The 24,967-nt window shown below is 42.5% G+C and overlaps 1 protein-coding gene across 3 annotated transcripts in view; it reads left to right on the plus strand.

Moving 5' to 3' along the window:
* eIF5B (eukaryotic translation initiation factor 5B) overlaps positions 1–24,967 on the plus strand; it is a 134,880-nt gene that overhangs the window by 23,229 nt on the left and 86,684 nt on the right. The window contains exons 3-5 of one of the 3 annotated variants that reach the window (XM_068356708.1): positions 6,244–8,465; positions 13,399–13,522; positions 23,472–23,639. The exons of the other annotated variants lie outside the window; for them this stretch is intronic. Of the exons in view, the coding sequence (XP_068212809.1) occupies positions 6,244–8,465; positions 13,399–13,522; positions 23,472–23,639 (2,514 nt within the window). The remainder of the gene's footprint in view (positions 1–6,243; positions 8,466–13,398; positions 13,523–23,471; positions 23,640–24,967) is intronic. 3 annotated transcript variants of the gene reach the window in all.

Consider the following 24,967-nt stretch of genomic DNA (forward strand, 5'->3'; position numbering starts at 1 on the left):
ACATATATGTGTACACTAAATGAGTTTGTTTCTTCATTATGATCAGAGATGAACGTAAACAAAACATTGATTGCCATTTTTTATCGTGCTTTTTAGGTGTTTAGGAAACGCATGATATAAAATCGCCTTTAATATTTGTGCCTGTTTTAGTTTAGGGTGCTGTAGTACATGCATTAAGTGTTCTGTACATTAAAGGGTGGTTTGTTAACAGCACTACGTACAAGGGAAGGTTTTAAAAGTCCGAATATACATGTTAAATAAATAGGTAAATATGATGTCACTACTTCGCGGATTTTCACCTATCGCGCCCGCGTCTGGAACCTATCTACCGCGATAAACGAGGGTTCACTGTACGCCCGTGACAACATGATCAGCACTTCAGATCATCTTAGAACGCTACCAGGAGTTTCGCCTCCAGGGGTTGGACAACTTTAATTTCCGAGGGAGAGTTTCCTCCCCAGGTGTGAGCTTGTTTCTTCCTTCCGAGGGAGAACTTCACACATCTTAATCACTTCATCGACTCCGACTGCTGTTGCTGCCTTCGCCTAGACTACTCTCCCCCCTTGCTGAGTCTCTCTTCCTTCGAGGGCGGAGTATAGTCTTAGGCAAGTCTCTTCTGCGAAGTGATCACACCTCTCGTTCGCGAGAGGGACCACTCATAGAGACTTCTCTTTGGAGGAACACTGCTGCTGAAGGTCAGCTTGCTGATCCTCCAGCCCTCATGGGCGTTATCAAGGTCATCATCCCTTCTCTCAGAAGTACGTCCGTGGCAACACCTGATCAGCACTTCATCTTCGAGGAAAGGTTTTTTCCCCCTTCCGAGGGAGAACTGCCTGCATCTTTATCACTTCACAGACTCCAACTGCTGTTTCTGTCTTCGCCTAGACTACACTCCCCCCTTGCTGAGTCTCTCTTCCTTCGGGGGCGGAGCATAGTCTTAGGCAAGTCTCTCCTGCGAAGTGATCACCTCTCTCGTTCACGAGAGGGGCCACTCATAGAGACTCCTCTTTGGAGGATCGCTACTGCTGAAGGTCAGCTTGCTGGTCCACCGGCCCTCATGAGTGTCATCAGTTCCTGATCGTCCTACCAGTGCAACCTTGCGCTACAGCTAGTCCTTGGACTTCGGTCCTGGACTCTTCTGTGGATCGTTCACAATGGCCATCGGTGGATGTTCGCCCTTCCAAAGGGCACATCCCAGTTCCTGGTCGCCCTGCCTGCTGACCTACCAGCGCAACCTTGCGTTACAGCTTAGTCCCTGGACTTCGGTCCTAGACTCTTCTGTGGACCTTTCACAGCTGCCAATCGGTGGATGTTCGCCCTTCCAAAGGGCACATCTCAGTTCCTGATTGTCCTGCCAGCTGACCTGCCGACCTACCAGCGCAACCTTATGCTGCAGTTAGTCCTTGGACTTCGGTTCTGGACTCTTCTGTGGATCGTTCCTACTCGCCAGCGCTCTCCTGCGCTCCAGCAATCTCATGCGCACCATAGCTTCCGGCAGTCTTCCGCGCGCGTGCGCCATCGTTGACCTACGCACCAGCGCCCTCCCGCTCCGCACCAGCGTTCGGCAGTGCTCTTCTGCGCAGTTGCGGTCTTAGATCCAATGCACCAGCTCTTGCCAAAGAGCCAGTGCTTGCAGATCCAATGCTCGCTAATGCGCCAGCTCTTGCCAAAGAGCCAGCGCTCACCTGCACTTGCCTGCTCTCCAGCGCTCTTCTGCGCATTCACCGAAAACTGCGCTTCAGCAGCAACTGAGCACCAGCATCATGTGTTCCATCGCTCCAGTACTCTGCTGCACACTCGCGCAATAGGTAAAAAGAATAAAACTTTTTGGACATGTCACCATTGCTCCATTCCTCTCCCCGCAAACGCATAACAGGGCCGCCGGGAAAAGAGGAAAGAGGTTTCACAGAAGGATTCAAGATCCCGAAGATTCCATCTTCCAAGGGGAATCAAAACTGGGAATCCTTGATCCCTGTCTCTTCTGAAGTATTTTTTCTTGACAGTACCACCGCCAGCAAACAAGAAGCATCAACAGACTGATCACTAGATCACTGTTTGCTGATGGCTAGTTCACTGTTTGCTGATCGCTAGCTCGCCGATCACCAGATCGCCAATTGCTAGCCCAGCTCTGATCATTGACCTCTAGTCCCTCCAATGACTGACGATCTCCGATTACTAGTGTGCCGATCACCAATTGCCAGTCAATAACCAGTCATCAGCTTGCTGATCACTAGATCACCAATGGGCAGCTCATTTTTCTTCGATCATCGAACTCTGCTCGCTGATCTCTGACCAGCCCATCATCAGCTTGCTGATCTCTGACCAGCCAGGAGGGACCATAGTCAGCTTGCTGATCGCTAGGTCACCGATCACCGGTTCGCGGTTGATCGCTGATCATCAATGGCTTACCGTCACCAACTGACAATCATTAAACCATTCTGCTGTCTCTCAGTGCTCTCAAAGCAGATTACCAACTCATTTATTGCCAACCTACCTTGACTGACTGACCAGACAGCCTTCATCTGCCTGTCAGTTACCATCTTCGGTTCACAGACCGCCGATGCACTGATCATCGACAATTCGCCATCAGTTCGTGACTCGGACTTACTAGCCAACCTTTTCCCGTAGTTCCCTAGATCAGTAGGTATACAACACACTTCTCGCTACTGGCCGTTCGCCATCACACCAGTCCATTAAAGTGATCGGCAAGCGATCGACAACCCTCATTAGCGGCTTGTCGACAGGGGACTATTTGCGAGCACATTCCAACTGCACAGTAACCACGATACCCAACCGTTAACCATTTATTAACATTCACCAGACTGATTCTACTCTAAGGAATAGCATCAATCCCATCAGGGCGCATGATGGGGTTAAGCGTTGCCTTCCTTCTATCAGTTAAAGGAATTCTCTCCCAGGGAAGAATCCTTACACAGGGTATTGCGTTCGATCCTTTACGCCACGAGTTAAGACCCCAGTGTCAACAATCTCCCGTGCGAAAGGATCCGCAAGGAGCTGTCCCTTTGGGTCGATGTCCACACCATTTTGGAGTTCGGACAAGAGCTAAAACCTCAGGTCTTCATTTGCACACTGGACCTAAAGGACACATACTTCCAGGCCCACACCATCCATCTAGGAAGGTTGGAAGATTCAGTCTAGACAAACAAGAAACACCAGTTCAGGGCACTGTGCTTCGGTCTTTCCACTACACCCATCCTGGTCTCAAAGGATCGGCTTCTGTCTCCTCCGTTTCTGGACGACTGACTGACCTTAGCAGACTCGGTGGCAACCTTGCATTAGCACCGGAACTTCTGAAGTCTTTTTTACCAGGATCCAGTGATCAAGGTAAACCTGTGGAAGTCTTCCTTACTTTCCTCTCAGAAGACTGGTGTATATGGGAAGGATTCTAGACACCAATCTCCACAAAACTTTCTCAAAATTCGAGAAGAACTCCCAGCCCAGAGTGACTTGAGTCCGATTGGAATCGGGCCCTCGATTCCCCAGACATTCTGACCCCCATGGGACCAGAAGTTTGGACGAACCTCGAGGGAAGGGTGTCAGTCGAGAATCTACGGAGTGGTATAACCTTCTCATCCTTCCCCACCCCTCGGACTTGATGCTGTGCTTAGAACACATCAAAAGAAGAGAGGAGGGACCATAGTGCTGCACCACACGACCTCAGCCCCGTGGAGAGTCCGAAAGTACCTTCACTTAAATCTCTTAAGAGATGAAGGCCAACTTTCCGGTCCTTCAGCAGCCTCATTGGTTCCTAACAGACCATTCAGTGATGTGATGGGCGACAACACCACACCCCACATAGAGGCTCACATCAACAGGCAAGAAGGAACTTGCTCGCAGCGTCTTCCCATCTAACAGTATAAACACTTAAGATGAGCCAAAGTTTGTTCGGTGCCACTATCAGCCCGCTTCATTCCAGACTAGAGGAATGTGCTCGCCGATAATCTGTATACAGCATCTCAGATAAGGTATACCGAATGGTCTTTGGATCACCTTGTAGCTGACAAAGTCCCGACTTTACGGGGTCCTCCAACTAGAGATCTGTTCGCAACGCCCCTGAACCTCAGGGTACCATTGCTCCCCAGCCCTAGACCCCAAGGCTCTCTGGCAAGAAACAGGCCAACAACGGTGGGTACAACAATGACGTTTATGTCTCGTCCTTGTTTTGTTTGGAGAAGGGCTCTCAAGAAGGCTAGAACATCGATCAGCCTCTCAAGAACTCTCATAGCTCCTCAATGGCATTACGCAGAATGGTTTCCACATCACAGACAACCACACTTTGAGACCTACAAGGTTGTCAAGATATCTGAGGAATTCCTCAGCATCAGTCTACGAGGCAGTAAATCGTCTTCTGTGGTTGGTGTCATGGGAAAGTGTCTATCTCCACTCGATACCTCTATTCCAGCAATAGCGGAAACCTCGATGATATGCAAGAGAAAAAGACCCTCTTTTCAGTTTCAACAGGTAAAGACGATCGCTCAACCATGACCCTTTGCCTTCAAACTGAATGGAAGGGACATCCTCACATCGCTAGACCTTTCTTAACTCATACGGACTTACAACTTGCCTTTCCCCAGTCGGAATTGAGACCTTCCTCTCGAAACATGGTTCAAATTCTCCGGTCTCTAAAGAGACCTCCATATGTTCCACTTCACTAGGCAACAAATTTTCACCTGGTTTAAGAAGACAATGTTCCTATACACTCTGACAGCAGCCATACGAGTCAAGGAACTTCATGGTCTCTCTTTCGTCATCGCCCATTAATGAGAAGGGCGAAAGGCAACGTTCACTTTCGTCCTCGAGTATTCGCCAGACACAGTCTCCAGAGGTGACGGATCCTACACAAGTCTCCACTCGTTAACGGACGATCCAGATCATCCGTTACTGTACCCAGGATAAGGTATGAGACTTTACCTTAAGAGAATGGCAACAGCCCACCTGGGTCCCTTCTCTTGTCATCAGCACTGGGAGAGACTAAAAGAGGATAACCAAAACATCATCCCTGCTTGATTCACAGAGTCACCAATTATGCCTTGAATCCTTAGCCTCACCCAACATGATGACTCACGATGGCCCTTCTAAACAGATTATTCTGTGGCGCAAGTTTTTACAAGAAAGGATGCGAATGGTCCAGGTGACTTCCACAACCTTTCTTCTGCAAGGCGTGACCCACATGAACTCGATACGATCTTTATCGGTCCTGTGGTGGCTGTACAACTGCTGGTTTAAAACCTCAAGCTCCTTATTGGACAAGTAGCAGAAGGTTGAGGGCATTGTTACCCGGTTTTAGTCTGCATGAATGAAAAGGTTTGACTGGCTCTTATTCTTTTCTTCATTCTCCCCTCTCTTGGGGAAAGCAGCATCCTGGGTTCTCTGCACAGCTGACCTCAAACCACTGCAGGTAAACCATGCTCCCTTGTGTACCTAGTATTAAGACTAATACTGTTGCGTCCCCATACCCTGACGAGGTGGTATTGGGAAAGTTCTAGTTACACAGTTTTTCCTTCTAAAGAACTCAGAATAACTTTACCTGGACAGTCACACTTCTATATACCTCAACACACAGCTTGTGTAGGCTGCGGACCTTGCGTAGCTAGGTTTTAGTGAGGTGCAGGGACTCCTTATATTTGAGTACTGACATATTCACATAGGATCCCCCGGGTAAAGCCAAGCCAGATTGGCTGGGACGTCCACCCTACCTAATGGGTGAGTCACCCCTATTAAATTGCGTGGTTTGTATTCCAGTTACGGAAAAAATAACAAATTCATAGATAATTTGTATTTTTCCTAACTATACAAACCTTAGCTATTTAAACAAACTTACCCGCCAGCCCTATCCCCCTCCTCTTGAAGTCCTACCTCCAAGCAAAGTGAGCTCAATCACAGGTGTGTGAGGGGAGGGACGGTAGCAAGCTACTCTCCCCTACCCCCGCTAACTAGCGGTATGGGTAGTTAACCCTCGTTAAATTTCAATGGGTCGTCATTCCAGCTACGCTGAAAGTAATACCCCTATTAAATAGCTAAGGTTTGTATAGTTAGGAAAAATACAAATTATCTACGAATTTGTCATGTTTATGCTTGTATCCTGATTTGCTGGTACAATATTCAAAATTGCTCATATCCTGAAGTACTACTTTAAATTTAGCTTAATATTAAGTATATTACAATATGGTATCGACTCATATCTTTCTTTGTCAGTAACAAATTTTCCATTTTTCTTTTCAGAAATCCAAAAAGTCTAAAGCCAAGGATTCAGATGATGAGGAGGACATCATTGTAACGTCCAAAAAAGGAGGGAGTTTTGCAGCCTTAATGATGGAAGATGAGGATGACCCTGATTCTGATGAACCTGCTATTGAGGAGAAAAAAGAAAAGAAGAAAACAAAAAAAGATGAGAAGCCAAAGAAGGAGGATAAACCCAAGAAGGAGGACAAGCCTAAAAAACCTGCTGATTCAGATGATGATGAAGAGGAGGTTATTGTCCAGACAAAGAAAGGAGGAGGTTTTGCTGCTTTAATGGATGATGATGATGATGATTTCGAAGAAGATATGGATGAAAAGATTGTAGAGGAGAAGAAGGAGGTAAAAAAGAAAAATAAAAAGGAAGAAAAACCTAAACCTGTTGCAGAAGATAAAAAGAAAGGGAAAAAGGGAAGAAAGAAGAAGAATGATGAAGAAGATCTTGACCAAATATTGGCTGAGCTAGAACTCGAGTACAAAGGGGAAAAACCAAAAGAAGAGTCAGTTAAAGAAACCTCAGAGGAACCACCACCAGTGGAAGAGAGCTCGAAGAAAAAGAAAAAGAAAAAAAAGGAAGCTGCTACAGAATTAGAGAAAGCAAGTATTCCTTCTGCTCAAGAGGAGAGTGTTGATATGGTAGAGAAAACTGTCCCTGTAACAGAAAAGGGTGCTCCAGCCACCGAGAAGGCTGCTCCAGCCACCGAGAAGGCTGCTCCAGCCATCGAGAAGGCTGCTCCAGCAGCAGAAGGTGTTCCACCATCGGCAAAGAAAGATACGACACCACCAGCAGAACCCATGGAAGTTGATGTAGCAAAACCTACTGAAGCTGCTAAAGATGATGCTACTGATAAGGCAGAAGAGCCTGTAGCAGAGCCTTCTAAAGCAAAGAAAAAGAAAAAGAAAGCTAAGGATACAGCAGCACCTGTTGATGATGACTCTAAAGAAGGAACCCCAGCTCCAGATGAAGTAGGAGAAGGTGGAGCTGATGAAGATGGCACTGGAAAGAAGAAAGGCAAAAAGAAGAAGGAAGCCGAAGAAGATAAAGATGCCCGTAAGGGTAAACCTAGCAAGAAAGCCCTTGCTGCCATGCGTGAAATACTGGCAAAGCAAAAGGAAGAAGAAGAAAAGCTGAGGAAGGAGGAAGAAGAAAGACAAAAGAAAGAGGATGAACGATTAAGGCAGATTGAAGAGGAGAAAAGACTTGAGCAAGAAAGGAAAGAAAGACGAAAACAAAAGGAGAAAGAACGAAAGGAAAGGCTAAAAGCTGAAGGAAAGCTACTAACTCCCAAACAAAAGGCTGATATGAAGAGAGCAAAGGAAATGTTAGAGCATCGTAAAGCTCTAGGTCTGGCAGTCCCTGAGGTTGGTGAGAAAAAGCCCCGTCCTGGTACCAGAATTAAACCTAAGAAAAAGAAGGATCAGGAAACAGCTCAGGAAGAGTCCGAGCCATCACCACCACCTGCAGTAGAAGAAAAGTCTGGAGAGGAGGAAAAACCTGAGGAGCAAGAACCTGCTCCTCCTGTTGAAGAAGTGAAGGTAGAAGAGGTCAAGGATGCATGGGACGAATCATCTGACGAAGAAGAGGATGATACTTCGGAAGCCACTGAAAACAAAATGGCTAATAATGTAAGAAAACCAGATGATGATGATGACGATGATGATGAAGACGATGAAGATGATAGTGCAGAGAGTGAGTCTGAGGATGAGTCCGTGGAAGAGCACAAAGGGGAAGCAGAAAAAAGAAGACGTAGAGCAATGGATCGAATGTTGAAACGCAAGGAAGAAAATCTTAAGAAAGTTGATCCAGAAAATCTACGTGCCCCAGTTGTTTGTGTTCTTGGTCACGTAGATCATGGTAAGACGAAAATATTGGACAAGTTAAGAAGGTCAAATGTCCAAGAGGGTGAGGTTGGCGGTATTACTCAACAGATTGGAGCTACTAATGTACCAGCATATGCAATAAAAAAACAAACGCATATGGTGAAAGACTTTGATATGGATGAAATGAAATTTCCGGGTCTTCTCATCATTGACACTCCTGGTCACGAATCCTTCCGAAATCTTCGTTCTAGAGGTTCCTCTTTGTGTGATATTGCTATTCTTGTTGTTGATATAACACAAGGTTTGGAGCCACAGACCAAAGAATCTATTAGCCTTTTAAGAAAAAGAGGAACACCCTTCATAGTTGCACTTAACAAGGTCGACAGGTATGGTCATGCAAGACACATTTCTTTGTTTATACTTAATGGTATGAATTTATTACCCAAGACTTTTCCTAAAAGAATTTGTCATTTTGAAGATTTGATTGTTTTATTAAGAGCATGGTAATTTTAATTTTTCAGTAAGTAATACCCAACATTCATTGTGCTATACTTTTTCCAAATGCAGCTTGGTTGACAAACTCAAAATTAGAGTAATAGTTGTAGGGTTGTATGCCTAGGCCCCATATCTCTTACTTGGAGAAGTACTCTTATACTAAATGACTGCCAATGGAAGTTATTTCAAAACAGTCATCAAGTTTTTAACTTGATACTCATATGTACTGTATCAGTCTGAGGCAGAGTCCAGGATTACAGTACTGTATAGAGTCAGAGTACAATGATCTCCTAGATCAGATAATATATTTTTTAGATTTAATAAATATTGGATTAGAAATGCGCAAAAGTAAGGGAGGAAAGCACTTCTTCACTGAGTGTAGGGATCTCGCTGATCAAATAGTAAAATAGTATTAAATTTGATGAATGTAAGATTATACGGAGCAAGAAAAAAGTGAAGGGAGTTGAGCATGATACTTCCTGTTAATCAGAGGGTAGCCAAGTTAATGAATATTCCACTTGATGTTGCTATTCCCTTGCTTACTTCAAGTAAATGACCTTTTAAATGTTTATGATATGCCAATTATTCATTCTTGGGCTCTCTTTCTCCCTCCCAATCTCAAATATCCCTTACTTGTCCTCCAGATAATTTCTTGGCCTCTCATCTTTAGAGTTTTAGCTTTTACTAGAAGAGCAAATACCCGGAGGGAGTATAAGGTAGACATATCTCAAGCCTCCCAAAAGGACAGACAATTTGGCTGTTTTTTTTTCAAGTAATTAAACTTGCACCAGCTGGATCGAGGTAGTTAATCTTGGTTTGCGAAGATATGCATTCAAAGAGGATTTTGACGTCTTTTTATAGTTGTAGAGGATACTTGCTTGTAGATTGCTTGGTACAGTCTCTTGCAACACCACAGCCTGCAACGAGGGTAAGTTATTGTAATTATTTAGTGCTCCCTTAAATTTTGATGTCATTTCATCAACAGTGGAAAATTTTGGTAACAATTTCTACTTCAGAAGGAGTAGATGGTTTTAAAATTGTTTTAAAGACTCGCATTTGTTCAAAACCGTTTACAAGTGCACACCTGTTCTCTATAAGCTCAGCAAACTCTAAGCCTTGTACAGTACTATGATAATGCTATTTTCCATCTCTCCAAGGTAGATGCTAATTTGAATAGGCTTCACTAGGAGTATGCAAGGAGATTGTGCCTAGCTAGCCCTCATGCATGAAAGGTTCAAAGATCACTCATGAGTGGCAGAGGTAAGGGACATATGATTAGTTTTCAAACCGCCTCTCCTATGTGTTCCAGCAAGCCCCCCATCGTAAGCTCACAAGGACATTGAGGTTGCAGACAGTACTAGAAACGATTTAGCTTAAGTGTGGCTCGAACTTCTGTTCAAGAGATTGTGAGACAGATGTTGCCAATAGGCTACTACATATGGTCTTTGCTGTGTCCTTCTTCAACTTTCTTTCTCACTTCCTTGTGAGACAGATGTTGCCAATAGGCTACTACATATGGTCTTTGCTGTGTCCTTCTTCAACTTTCTTTCTCACTTCCTTTCTTGCCTCTTTCTATCCAACTTCTAAACTTTGATTTACTACTAGTATTCACTTCTGCAATTGTGAGGTGAGGCTTCCCTGTGGATGTATAGGGGCACTGAATGGCCTTCCAAGGGCCAATGCCAGCCTTTTGAACCAAATTCATATATCCAGTCCAATCTTGTGGTCTTGTTTTGTGAAAGCCATGCTTTGGCAATGTGGAACGTCAGGGCTTGCTGCAGCAGAGTACATCAAGTGCTATTGGTTTTTTTGTGGTAGATTTCTCGCAACACCCCAATTCTTTTGCGGATTGTTGCAAGACTGATGGAACTCTCACAGTTGGCACATACAACTGTTGCAATTCTGCATTGAGCTGTAAGTGGCTTTAGTGCCGCGAAACCACTCAATGATTGCGCCCATAACACTTTTGATTTTTAGTATAGATATAGTGCTTTCAAATTTTGCAATAATAGGTCCTCGGTTACTTAGAAAGGGGACAATTTCTGCTTGTCAGTCTACTTATACAGAGGCAGAAAGCTTTGGTTAGTAGGTTGTGGGAAATGTTATGAAATCAAATTCCCCTTCGCTGTCATCAGATGCTTTAATCTTGGGAGTAGAGCATGATTCTGTGGCTAAGTAAGCCTCGCCATCAATTTTCTTTATAGGTTGGGCAGAATCCCAGAGTAATACTAGATACAGTAGTATATACAGTATAATTCTATAGGAGTAGCTGAGCCATACCAACCTTTATTGTGGCCAAGACTTCTATGCCCATGAGAAAGAAGTTGAATAAGTCAGCAAGAAAATGGGTATGAATTTTTCACAGCCAGTCTAGCTTCTTTCATATTTGTCATTGACTATAAATGTGAAACGGCCAAATCGTACTGCACTGGTGAGATTCTGTGAGGGCCTCCGTGCGGATGATCTCAACTCCTCTCTATTAATAGTTGAGATTTCAGAATAGATTCTTATGGAGAGAAACAAAAATATTGGAAGTCTATCTATTATGTTTTATTTTGATGAAGCTTACCTCTAGGTCCAATTACATATATTTGCAAATTGCAAAGCTTTGACTTTTAAGAAAACAATTTCTTTACATAACCCTCTTCTTTAGGGTTTGCCAGTGTTGGACCCCCAACCTAGGGGAGAAGCACCTGATAGGTGCTCCCACCCTCCCTAGCTAGGGTTTTGGTCCTCGTGTTATATCGCCAGAGGGCCTATTTTTCTGTGTCATTATTTTTTCAAATAAGGTTTAAGGTTCACCATACAGTATTTCTTTGCAATTGTTTTATTGGTAGGGTTATTTAGGTATCTTTAGTGGCATAAATGATAGTTTTTATTAATTTCAACACAAAGCTTTTGGCCACTTGATTGCCTTGCCATTGCATAGGTTCTATGCTTCCTAGAATGTAAGCAATTGAATTTAATATTGAGTTTGTCTTCTCCTTTGATATTTTGATCACAGGATTTAGTTTAGTGATTTTATTTATTAGTTAACATTAGTTAGGTAGCTGTGTCCACTCAAAGATCTTGTTGGTAATTATCTGATTACCTTGAGCTGGAATACCCTTCTCCGGAGAAGGGTATTCGCCACCATTCCTGATGGTTGCATAATTTTTTGGGGAAGAAACTAGTCCTTTGGTAGTGGCTCAGATTCATTCTTCTCTTCTTTCAATTTTTCACTTCATTACTGGTGAGTGTAGTTATTGTAAATTAAAATAAACTGCCAGTGTCATATATATTTACATACATGTTTTATATATCATTTACCCAACATCTTGGGTTCTTGAATGATACCATTAAGAGATATTGTAAGAGTAAGTTAGGTAATCATTCATTAGCCCTGACATCACAAGGAGTTATTTTTGTGTGAGCCACAATTTGTTTTGACGGGCTAGTTCTAAATATTATATCTACTTTTCTAATTATTTGGTACTTTTTGAATGGCCAAAAAGTAAATACCTGTATGTGTATTGAATGACACATTTTTTGTGATGGCAATTAAGGATAGATCACACTTGGTTAATTCAGTTTTTTATGCGTAAGGTATATTTTTGTATAGATTATCTAGTACCTCTCTTTATTAGGCATTTTACAATATATGAAGATATAAGTTCATTAGAAGAAATATATGAAACCATAATGTGGACAGGGAATTTTAAAGTGTTCGAAAGGGAAAGGGTTGCACTATCATATGAAAGCTGCCATTTAATAAGTTTGCGGTAGTATAGTATGAAATGAGTTATCCTTTAATTCCATGGTCTGCAACAGTCTGTCTCCTCTACTGCCTATCTTTGGAATTTAAATTTGTATCCATTTTTATCAAGTTGTTTTGTATTTTTCTGTTGTTTCAGATATAAGTCAATTGTTACAGTGAGGTTAATCCTGACGTTTCCTTTGTCTCTTATTTTTTCCTATTTATTGGGTTTGTACCAGACAAGGTCATTGGGTTGTATTTCTCAGCCTCTGAAATTAAATAATTGTCCAGCTTTTCCATGTATGAAGCTCTGCTCCTGTCATCTAAGGCTAGAGGGTGGCCTACTGCTTCTGTTATTAAAGGCTATTGTATGGCCTACTCTAAATTCCTCCTTCCTCTTAGACTGAAATGTGCAAGCTTGACATAGAGGAGGGCTACCTCTTATAAATCTAGTAGTAATTATCCCGTCTGGTCTTCTATAATAATGTGAGAGAATGAAGAAATCCATTTTAGCTCTAGTCAAAATCATTTGTGCTTGATTTTCCAGAAATATTGATGACCTGCTCAGTTTTGTCTAATTAGGTAATGTTTTGGTTTATTAAGGCTGCAAAGTCTATGTTGTGTAGTAATTGGAAGATGATATAAAAGAATATGTGGGTACTGTTCTTTTCATTATTAAAAGAATAATTTTGTATATGGGAAATTAAAAGTATAGTAGAATTTGGTTCAAGACTTTATTAGATAATATTGCTTATGAATTTTCATTTAAGTGATTCCTTGATTTGTGCTGTAGGACTAGCAAGTTCCAGTGAGAGTAAATAGAAATTGGTTTGTGAATAATTTATTACTTCCAGTGGCTTCTACAAAGTAAATGTCTAAGACCAGCCCTGACATTATGTTATGGCTTTTTTTATGAGATATCTCTTAAAATTTTCAAGGGCTTTCATGATTCAAATGTAAATCTAAATAAAATGCATTATTATTTTTACTGAACGTCGCATTTAACATTAATATTCTTTGTACACTATTTGTAATTTGAAAATACTTTTGGAGTCCTAAATCTAATGCTGGTATCTTTCTTGATGCAGAGTTTATGAGTGGGTGTCCCATCCGTCAAAAGATATTAGAGATATGATTACTCATCAGGAAGAACCGTCAAGAAATGATTTTGAGCGTCGTACGTCACAAATCATCCAGGGGCTAAGGGAAGAGGTAAAGTGTATTTTGAAGTGACGTTTTACATTACCCTTACATTTAACCGTGATGTATGTTCAAAAGAAATGTGTGATATGTAATAATAAATTAAGTATCTGTTATATGTGGTTAAGAGGAAAGCATAATTGCTAAATGAAAGGAGTACTGTACTTTGAAGAGTTACTAAATGAAGAAAACCCCAGAATAATAATAAGAGATGGAAACCCTCATGAAAGAATAGTCTAGAATATTAGCAGAGAAAATGTTGAGAAGGCACTGGATAAAATGAAGGGAGGGCAGTGGGATGTGATGAAATACCAGGTGAAGTGTGGAAGTGTTTAGGAGAGGAAGGCATAGACATTTTATGGGATTTAATGACGAAGATATATTGCCAAGAAAGAAATGCCTGCCGTGGAGAAATAGCCAAATGGTCCTGATCTACAATGGGAAGGGTGATGTACAGGAGTGTGGGAACTACAGATGAATTAAGCTAATATTACATACAATGGAAACATAAGAGGATTATAGAAGGAAGATTGAGAATGGAAATAACTATTTGTGAAGAACAATTTGATTTTATCACAGGAAAGATAACAGTTGATGCAATATTTGCACTAAGGCAGACAGTAGAGAAATATAGAAAGAAACAGTAGGGACTACGTCTGGTTTTTATTGATTTGCAAAAAAAGTGTATGATAGGGTACCTAGGCAGGAAGTGTGGAGGTGCTTGAAAGACAGAAAAGTTTCTGAAAAATATGTCAGAATAATGAAAGATATGTATGCAGAGGCAACCACACAAGTAAGAAACACTTGGAATTCTGGAGAAGTTTAGGGTGAAAGTTGCTCTCCATCAGGGTTCAGCTCTTAGTCCCTACATGATTGATGATGTGATGGATGTTATAACATTGAAAGTTAGAGAAGAGGTGACTTGGAGTGCAATGTTTGCTGATGACATTGTGCTAACAGATCTAACAAGAGGTGTCCAACTCAAGCTACAAAGATGGTGAAAAGAACTTTGAGACTAGAGGCTTAAAAATTAGGAGAACAAAGATAGAATACTGTATATGCGGACAGGTAGAGAGAAATGGCAGGGAACAGTGAAATTAGACCAAGAAGACATAAAGAAGGTTGGCTCCTTCAAATATCTTGGTTCTATTATGAGTGAAAATGGTAACCTTGATGGAGAAGTCAGTCAGAATTCAGTGTGCATGGATGAATTAGAGAAAGTCATCAGGGATACTTTGTTATAGGATGATCAGTGTAAAGGTTAAAGGAAATTTTCAATATTTAACTTAGCCGGTGATTATATAAGCTGCAGCTCTGCTGCTCGACAGAAAACTCTACGGAAAAAATCCGCCAGCAATCGCTATGCAGGTAGGGGGTGTACTTCAACAGCGCCATCTGTCGTGCAGGTACTCAGTACTCATTGTAAACAAAGAACTCAATTTTCTCTCTGTCGTGCTACCGGCAAGACCTACTAATTCGCTGTCGCTAACTGGATTTGTTTTCACAACTATTTGGTGAAGTACACTATTCTAGTTTTAAGCTTTCGCTGTGCAGGCTTTCTCTTCAATAAATCCTTGCATTCTTTTTTTGATATCGGATTATTTGTTGATGACTTTGGATAGTTTTTGAATTCCCCTTTGACCAATTCAAAATGGCTGACCCTTCTCAAGTCCCAAAATTCAGGAAGTGTAATGCTAGGGACTGTTCAAGGCGTCTTCCGAAGGCCTCTATCGATCCTCACACCGTTTGTTCCAATTGTCGGGATAAAACCTGTCAATTGGAAGATCGATGTGAGGAATGCGTTGGGCTTTCGGAATTCGATTTTATCGAATTCCAAAAATATACACGTAGGCTAGAGAGAGATAGAGTCAGGAGAAGTTCATCTCGTTCTGTTGATTTTTCCTCTCCTCATGCCCCACAACCTATTCCTTCCCCTGTAGTGGTTGCTCCTAATCCCCCTTCTGGCACTCAGGAACCTCCGATGGCTGACATGATGCGTGCCATCCAAGCTCTGGGTGAGAGAGTTGAGTCTCTGGCTAGTGACCGTAACCAGCTCATGGCGGACGTCAAGGAGCTGAAGTGTAAAAGTGCAGTGGGAAGTGGTAAAGTGAGTGATAGTGTTGTGGATAGTGTTGCGCTTGAGGGTTCGTCTGTTCGTGCCTGTCGTCCTCCTAGTCCGGGACCTCTTGCAAGCTCCCAAGTCCAGGGGAGAAGCAATGTCGTACGACCAATGGGTTCGAGAGGCTTTAATCAGCGAACAGACGTTCCCTCCGTGGTTTCGGGCGTATCTACCCAAGATCGCCCCACCCACACTAAGACGAGAGAGCCCATTTATTCCTCGTCTGCGGAAGAGGTTTCTCGTAAGAAACCATGGACCAAGGTCTCACGACCTCTTAAGCGCAAGTCGGTCCCTTCCGCGCAAGTCCAACGGCCCAGTTGTAGCCACTGGGTCAGTTCGGACTCGCTGCAGTCTTCCAACGACTGCTCACCTCCTAAGAGAGGCAAAGCGGTACCGCCTCAGGCAGTTACACCGTCTGTCGCCGCATCTGCTCCTGCAGACCCTAAGTGGTCTTTGCTGCAGACCATGCAGTACCAATTAACGTCTCTGATACAGGACTTTCGTGCGGAGAAGGTTGCTGCTGCACCAGCCTCTTGCCTACAACCAACCACACACTCGGTTGTGCGTCCTGTGGACGCTGAGGCGACCTTCTTGCGCACTCCAGCTGAGAGAGTCCCGCCACCCATGCGTTCCAGTGTGCCCTGCCAGCCGCATGTTGACGTTCAGCGACGCACGGAACCTTCCGTTGACGTTCGCGAGGTACAACAACCGTCAGAGTTGTTTTGTTTTGACGCGGTGCGTCAACCTCCGCAACCCAGTGTGGTTGCCACTGCTCTCCCACATCAGACTAGACAGTCTGGAGTAGACGCTGTGCGTCCCCGCGCCGCTATGGTTGTTGCCAGCTCACAGACTGGGCAACAGTTCCATGACGTTGCGTCCGGTTCAGTCACGCGTGCACCCGTGCGACCGGACTCAGCTAACCAGCCGATACCTACTCCATTGCCGCTTCCTCCTCAATTCTCGGATGATAGACTCTCTGATGATGACGATGCGGCACACGTTGATGAACCACATTCGGACCTTGACGAACCCAAGTCCACGCAACCCTCTTTGGACTTTAGAAAAGTTCTTGCTCTGTTCAAAGAGATGTTTCCGGACCAGTTTGTGTCTGTGGCTCCGCGCTCTCCTCCGTCAGAGTTTGCTTTAGGTACGCAGTCATCCTCGCCTGCCTTTACTAGACTCGTCCTCGCACGCTCGTCCAAGAGAGCTTTACGAGTTATAGGAGAATGGATGCAGTCCAAAAGAGTCTAGGGAAGACAGCCTTTACGTTTCCCCCTGCTAGACTCTCTTCCAGATCGAGCGTCTGGTATGCCACGGGAGAAGTTCTCGGCTTGGGAGTTCCTGCCTCTGCCCAGGGCGACTTCTCAAGTCTTGTAGACTCTCCCCGCAGGCTAGCCATGAGACGCTCTAAGATTTGCTGGTCACCTTCGGACCTAGACCATCTGTTGAAAGGGTTATTTAGAGCCTTCGAGGTCTTCAACTTTTTAGACTGGTGTCTGGGAGCTTTGAGCAGGAAGATCTCCCCGACTGAGAAGGAATCTTCCTTGCTCATCATGTCCTGCATGGACAAGGCCATACGTGACGGATCTAGTGAGCTTGCTGCAGCGTTCGTATCCGGAGTCCTCAAGAAGCGTGAGAACCTTTGCTCTTTCCTGTCAGCTGGAGTGACACCGTGTCAAAGATCAGAACTTCTGTTTGCTCCTCTCTCTAAGTGCCTTTTCCCAGAGGACTTGATTAAGGAGATTGCTGCTTCTTTGATACAGAAGGACACCCATGACCTGGTTGCGTCCTCTGCCCGCAAAGCCACCCCTTTGCCTACCTTGTCAGCTAGACCAAGGATGGACACTCCAGCGTCCCGATTTATTCCGCCCTTTCGTGGCAGAGCCTCCAGCAGAGGAGGTGCTCGTGCCGAAGGAAGACGTGGGAAGAAGAAAGGAACCAAGTCCTTTAAAGGCAGAGTCTGACTGCCAGCTTCTTCAGACAGCAGTGGGAGCCAGACTCAAGAACTTCTGGCAGACCTGGGAGAAGAGAGGCGCAGATGCACAATCTGTGAAGTTGCTCAGAGAGGGGTACAAGATCCCGTTTGTACGAAAACCCCCTCTAGCAACGTCTCCCATCGATCTCTCTCCCAGGTACAGAGAGGAAGACAAGAGACGAGCATTGAAACAGGAGGTGTCTCTCTTACTAGAAAAGGGAGCGGTAGTCAAAGTCCTGGACCATCAAACCCCGGGCTTCTACAACCGTCTCTTCTTAGTGGCAAAGAAGACAGGAGGGTGGAGGCCGGTGCTAGACGTCAGTGCGCTGAATGTCTTTGTCACAAAGCAGACGTTCTCCATGGAGACCACAAAGTCCGTTCTAGCAGCGGTCAGAAGGGAAGACTGGATGGTCTCTTTAGATCTAAGGGACGCATACTTTCACGTCCTCATCCACCCAGACTCCCAACCTTTTCTGAGATTTGTTTACGAAAAGGTTGTCTACCAGTTTCAAGCCCTGTGCTTTGGCCTAAGCACAGCTCCTCTTGTGTTTACGAGGCTGATGAGGAATGTAGCCAAATTCCTTCATTTAGCGGACATCAGAGCCTCCCTCTATTTGGACGACTGGCTTCTAAGAGCTTCTTCCAGTTGTCGCTGTCTGAAGGATCTAAAGTGGACTCTAGATCTGACCAAGGAATTGGGTCTCCTGGTCAATATGGAAAAGTCTCAAGTGGTTCCATCCCAAAGTATTGTGTATTTAGGGATGGAGATTCACAGTCTAGCTTTTCGGGCTTTTCCGTCGGCCCCCAGAACAAGTCAAGCCCAGTTATGCATCCAGAACATGCTGAAGAAGGAACGATGTTCAGTCAGGCAGTGGATGAGTCTGATAGGGACGCTATCATCCCTGGAACAGTTCGTATCGTTAGGAAGACTACACCTCCGTCCTCTTCAATATCACCTAGCTGTTTACTGGAAAAAGGACAAGACGCTAGAAGCGGTCTCGATCCCCATTTCCGAGAAGATGAAGTCTTCCCTGACTTGGTGGAAGGACAGTATCAGCCTCAGAGAGGGTCTGCCCCTGGCTGTTCAGACTCCCAACCACGTTCTCTTCTCGGACGCATCGGACACGGGCTGGGGCGCGACATTAGACGGTCGGGAATGCTCGGGAACTTGGAACTCGAGTCAAAGGACAATGCATATCAACTGCAAGGAGCTACTGGCAGTTCATCTGGCCTTGAAAAGCTTCAAGGCAAAGTGGTGGAGGTGAACTCGGACAACACCACGGCTTTGGCGTACATCTCCAAGCAAGGAGGGACCCACTCTATGACGTTGTACGAGATCGCAAGGGACCTCCTCACCTGGTCAAAAGATCTAAACATTTCACTAGTAACGAGGTTCATCCAAGGCAACTTGAATGTCATGGCAGATTGCCTCAGTCGGAAGGGACAAATCATTCCAACAGAATGGACCCTACACAAGGATGTGTGCAAGAGACTGTGGGCCACATGGGGCCAGCCTACCATAGATCTCTTCGCAACCTCGATGACCAAGAGGCTCCCAATATATTGCTCACCAATCCCGGACCCAGCAGCAGTTCATATAGATGCCTTTCTCCTAGATTGGTCACATCTAGACCTATATGCATTCCCCCCGTTCAAGATTGTCAACAAGGTACTGCAGAAGTTCGCCTCTCACGAAGGGACAAGGTTGACGTTAGTTGCTCCCCTCTGGCCCGCGAGAGAATGGTTCACCGAGGTACTTCGATGGCTAGTGGACGTTCCCAGAACTCTTCCTCTAAGGGTGGACCTTCTACGTCAGCCACACGTAAAGAAGGTACACCAAGGCCTCCACGCTCTTCGTCTGACTGCCTTCAGACTATCGAAAGACTCTCGAGAGCTAGAGGCTTTTCGAAGGAGGCAGCCAGGGCGATTGCTAGAGCAAGGAGGACATCCACCCTTAGAGTCTACCAATCGAAGTGGGAAGTCTTCCGAAACTGGTGCAAGTCAGTATCAGTATCCTCGACCAGTACCTCTGTAACTCAAATAGCTGACTTCCTTTTATACCTGAGGAAAGAAAGATCTCTTTCAGCTCCCACTACCAAGGGTTACAGAAGCATGTTGGCATCAGTCTTCCGTCACAGAGGCTTAGATCTTTCCAACAACAAAGATCTACAGGACCTCCTTAAGTCTTTTGAGACCACGAAGGAGCGTCGTTTGGCAACACCTGGTTGGAATTTAGACGTGGTACTAAGATTCCTCATGTCAGAAAGGTTCGAGCCGCTACAATCAGCCTCCTTTAAAGATCTCACTTTAAAGACTCTTTTCCTGGTTTGCTTAGCCACAGCTAAAAGAGTCAGTGAGATTCACGCCTTCAGCAGGAACATCGGATTTTCATCTGAAACGGCTACATGTTCTTTACAACTTGGTTTTCTAGCCAAAAACGAGCTACCTTCTCGTCCTTGGCCGAAATCGTTCGATATTCCAAGCCTATCAAATATGGTTGGAAATGAACTAGAAAGAGTCTTATGCCCTGTGAGAGCTCTTAAGTTCTATTTAAGACGAACTAAACCTTTACGAGGACAGTCAGAAGCTTTATGGTGTTCAGTTAAGAAACCATCTTTGCCTATGTCAAAGAATGCCTTATCCTATTTTATCAGACTGTTAATACGAGAAGCTCATTCCCATCTGAGTGAGGAAGACCAAGCTTTGCTGAAGGTAAGGACACATGAAGTTAGAGCTGTCGCAACTTCAGTGGCCTTTAAACAAAATAGATCTCTGCGAAGTATAATGGACGCAACCTATTGGAGAAGCAAGTCAGTGTTCGCGTCTTTTTATCTTAAAGATGTCCAGTCTCTTTACGAGAACTGCTACACCCTGGGACCATTCGTAGCAGCGAGTGCAGTAGTGGGTGAGGGCTCAACCACTACAATCCCTTAATTCCATAACCTTTTTAATCTTTCTCTTGAAATGTTTTTATTGTTGTTTTTGGGTTGTCCGGAAGGCTAAGAAGCCTTTCGCATCCTGGTTGATTTGGCGGGTGGTCAAATTCTTTTCTTGAGAAGCGCCTAGATTAGAGGTTTTGATGAGGTCCTGTGGTATGGGTTGCAACCCTTCATACTTCAGATCCTAGGGGTCGCTCAGCATCCTAAGAGGATCGCGAGGCTCCGTAAGGAAGACGTACTTAAAAAGGTAGAGTAATTGTTCAAGTCGACTTCCTTACCAGGTACTTATTTATTTTATGTTTGTTATTTTGATAACTTCTAAAATGAAATAAAAAATCCTTAGCTCATAATAATGTAAACATTTATTGCTGGTCTCTACCCACCCCCCTGGGTGTGAATCAGCTTATATAATCACCGGCTAAGTTAAATATTGAAAAATGTTATTTTGATAATAAAATAAATTTTTGAATATACTTACCCGGTGATTATATATTAAAGGACCCTCCCTTCCTCCCCAATAGAGACGCAGTGGACCGAGGAGAAAATAGAGTTCTTTGTTTACAATGAGTACTGAGTACCTGCACGACAGATGGCGCTGTTGAAGTACACCCCCTACCTGCATAGCGATCGCTGGCGGATTTTTTCCGTAGAGTTTTCTGTCGAGCAGCAGAGCTGCAGCTTATATAATCACCGGGTAAGTATATTCAAAAATTTATTTTATTATCAAAATAACATGTTTCATTAAAGCATTGTTATACCAGTCATGCTCTGTGGGTCAGAGTCTTGGCCAATAAATAAAGAGCAAGAAAGCAAAATGGAAGTGGCCGAAATGAGAATGCTTAGGTCGATGTGTGGTGTCGTATGAAAAGATGATATCCAGAATGAATTGATCAGGGTGACAGTCAAGTATTAGAGGTTTCAAAGGAAGCTAAGGAAAGAAGACTGAAGTGGTTTAGTCATGACATGTGAGAAGATGAAAACGTAGGTGAAAGGGTTATGAATATGGTGGAGGGCAGAAGAAGGAAGGGAAGGCCAAAGCTCAGCTGGAAAGATATATTATGGAATGTCGTGAAGGAAAAACACAGGAGATGGAGAAGGCAAACTACAAACATCAACCCATATAGAAATGGGTAAAGCTGAAGGCAAAGAAGAAGAGTTATTTGGTTAATTTATGCATGAGTTAGTGTATGTATATTTAGATTGTGCTGTATACTGTATATGGTAAAAGGTAAATCATGTGGAAAAGGCTTAAAAATAGCAATGTTTAGCATCGTGCGTGTTTTACCCATGTTCATCCAGATATCTGAAGTCCTGTCATCATGTGTTCTTTATTGTAGATGGGTAAGACTGAAATGAAAGTTTTGGGAATGACATTAATCACCCAATAATCTAATCATTACAGGGTGTTTAAATGTTTTTATTACCATAGCAGTATACAGTATCAGAAACTTTAAAAAGGAAAAATTAAACTTTCACTTCATTATTTGATGTCTTGTTTCGATAAACACACTTGTCATCACCAGCTCTTCCCATTACAGGGTTAGAAATGAAATGAGTTCTCTTCAAACTTTTATGTCCTGTGTTTTCTCTTCCTGAACTTTCAGCAGGGCTGGGCCATCATATATCCTCTTTTTATTTTCTTTCTTTTCATAATTTTCTGGCTTTTCCTTCATGTGTTAGTCATGTCACTGCTATTCCTAATATATTTCTGACATACCCAAACTCTCGCGTATTCTCAGTCCTTTAAGTTTCAGCCGTTTTTCTAGCTTCTGGACGTAACATCTTTCTGCCAATTCCTCATTTGCAATATTCTTTATACCATACTCCAGCCACGTATCTTTACATTTCAAGGTCTCACCTTATCAAAATCTCGTCCTTTTTTTATAGTGCTCATGTTTCTGTTACCTAGAATAGTACAGGCCTTGTGAAGTCATTATAGTTCTTTACTTTCTCCTAACTGTACAATTTTATTTGCCATTGTTAATACAGTCTCACCATTTAATCCATGCTGCAGCCATTCTCTTACTTAATGGTGTCTTCAATTTTCATTTTTTTGTGTAGAAGTATTCAGTTTGTAGATTGATCTGTCTTCTTGATCATCATTTATTTTAAACTACTATAGTGTCATTGTTGACTTTGACAATCGAAAACGAATTTTTATTTGGATAAAATTCTAATTTTACACGTTTTTCAGCGTATACTTCACTGCTATGATAACACTAAAGGACTTGGTGCCAGCACTTGGTATTTTCCCACTCATATCTTGTTGTTTTGAAGCATTTGCCAGGTTCACTGTATATAATGGGTTAAATAATGTACAGTACCTCCACTAAGTCAAGGAAAGTTTGTAGCACTTTCTACCTTTGTAATGTCTATATACAATGCAGTGTAACCTTCACTTTTTGATAAGGTATACCTTCTGAAGTTTTTGTATTATAAAGATACCTTGTTTGGTAAATTTGTCTTTTTTCATTGAGGACCTACTCCCTTCTTTATTTGCAGATTATTTGCTTCCTTTTAAACCATCCCTTTACCTTTCTATATCATTATAGCAATAATTCTAGGAATATTCTAATCCCATCTCGCCCTTTTTTATGTTTTCACATGATGCACACATTCATAATACTAGTAAATAACTCATTAATTTTATGTATCATAGTAATATTTGAAATCTACTATCTATATGCTTCAAAGAAAACTAGTTAAAGTAAATAGACTAGAAACCAGCATTTCTATATACGGTATGGAATATTGTTAGTTGTAATATACTTTGATTCAATGTACATTGTAATGCATCACATTAAAGTACTATGTTTGAAAATATTTTTATATTTTTAGTAAAATATGATATCATAACTTCAAATCCTGTTATTGATTACCATATTAATTTGGTAGTAAAGTAATATATGTATTGTTTTACCTTTTCAGAAACTGAACTCTGCCCTGTTTTGGGAAAACCCAAATCCTAAGGAATACCTCTCTCTAGTTCCCACTAGTGCCATTTCAGGAGATGGCATGGGTAATCTCATATCTCTTATTTGTAATTTGTGCCAACACCGTCTCAAGAAAAACTTGGTATTCTCAGAAGAATTACAGGTATGTTATAGTTTCATCTTGATGCAGTTATTACTGGAATAGAAGATGCTTATTGTCAATTTGAATATTATTTTTGACCACTTGTCTACTGTAAACTGCAGTCAACTCAACAGTTGCAAATTTCCTATAATTGGTTTGTTCTGTAACTGGAATACAAACCACCCTATTTATTAGGGGTTATACTTTCGGCGGAGCTGAAATGACGAGCCATTAAAATTTAGCAAGGGTTAACTACCCACACCGCTAGTTAGCGGGGGGGGGGGGGTGTAAGAGGGTAGCTTGCTACCACTCCTGTTCACTCACCTGTGATTTAATATATATATATATATATATATATATATATATATATACACATTTATATATGCATATTTATATACACACACACACACACACACACACACACATATATATATATATATATATATATATATAAAAAATTATATACACACACATATATATATATATATTATATGTATATATATATACACATATATATATATATATTATATATATATATGTATGTATATATATATATATATATATATATATATACACAGTAGGGTCCCGAATTACACGTGTTCTAATTACGCGATTCCTCAATTACGCGATCGATAGTTTTTAAAAATTAAATTTCCTGTATCTGCGAGGAGCATTCTAAATCCGCGAGTCAAGCACCGAGAAGCGTAGGAAATCTATTGTTTTCTTAATTGTATTGGGGGGGGGGTGATGGTTCCCCGATGTCTGAGAAGGGGGGGGGAGAATGTGAGAAAAAGATTTCTGTTCAAAACATTTTAAGACTAGTTTTGGATGAAAAATGTTAAGGTTTGCCCATCTGTTGTGTGAACTTGTCGCTAGGCTAGCCTAACTGTCCAACACCTATATGTATAATATTCCATATTTGTACTAATTAATTTTTATACTTACGTTGTGATTATGGTGAAAAATCCTTATTCATTAAACTTTAAATTAAAAACCATCAAAATCAACAGTGCCATTTGAAATATTGAAAAGTTTCCAAAAAAAAAATCATCAGAACAGCATCATCATGGGAACACTTTTGTTGCTTTCGTATGCAAGACTACCGCTATCATCCAGTAGTAGTGCGTTGTGCTCCGTTTCATCTAAATTGTTTGAAATTCTTTTATATAGTACTTTTGAAACCAAAAATTAAATTAACTACAGACTATTTTATATCATGGTACTGCCAAACATGTCACTACAACCAAACCCATTACTTTGTTTAGTACGTTCCATCGCCGATCATAACGAACTCGCTAACCAATTTTAACATCTGTCTATAGGTTAACTTTTGCGGCAAAAGATATCTT

The sequence above is a fragment of the Palaemon carinicauda genome, chromosome 33, assembly GCF_036898095.1.
Source record: "Palaemon carinicauda isolate YSFRI2023 chromosome 33, ASM3689809v2, whole genome shotgun sequence".
Taxonomy (NCBI): domain Eukaryota; kingdom Metazoa; phylum Arthropoda; class Malacostraca; order Decapoda; family Palaemonidae; genus Palaemon; species Palaemon carinicauda.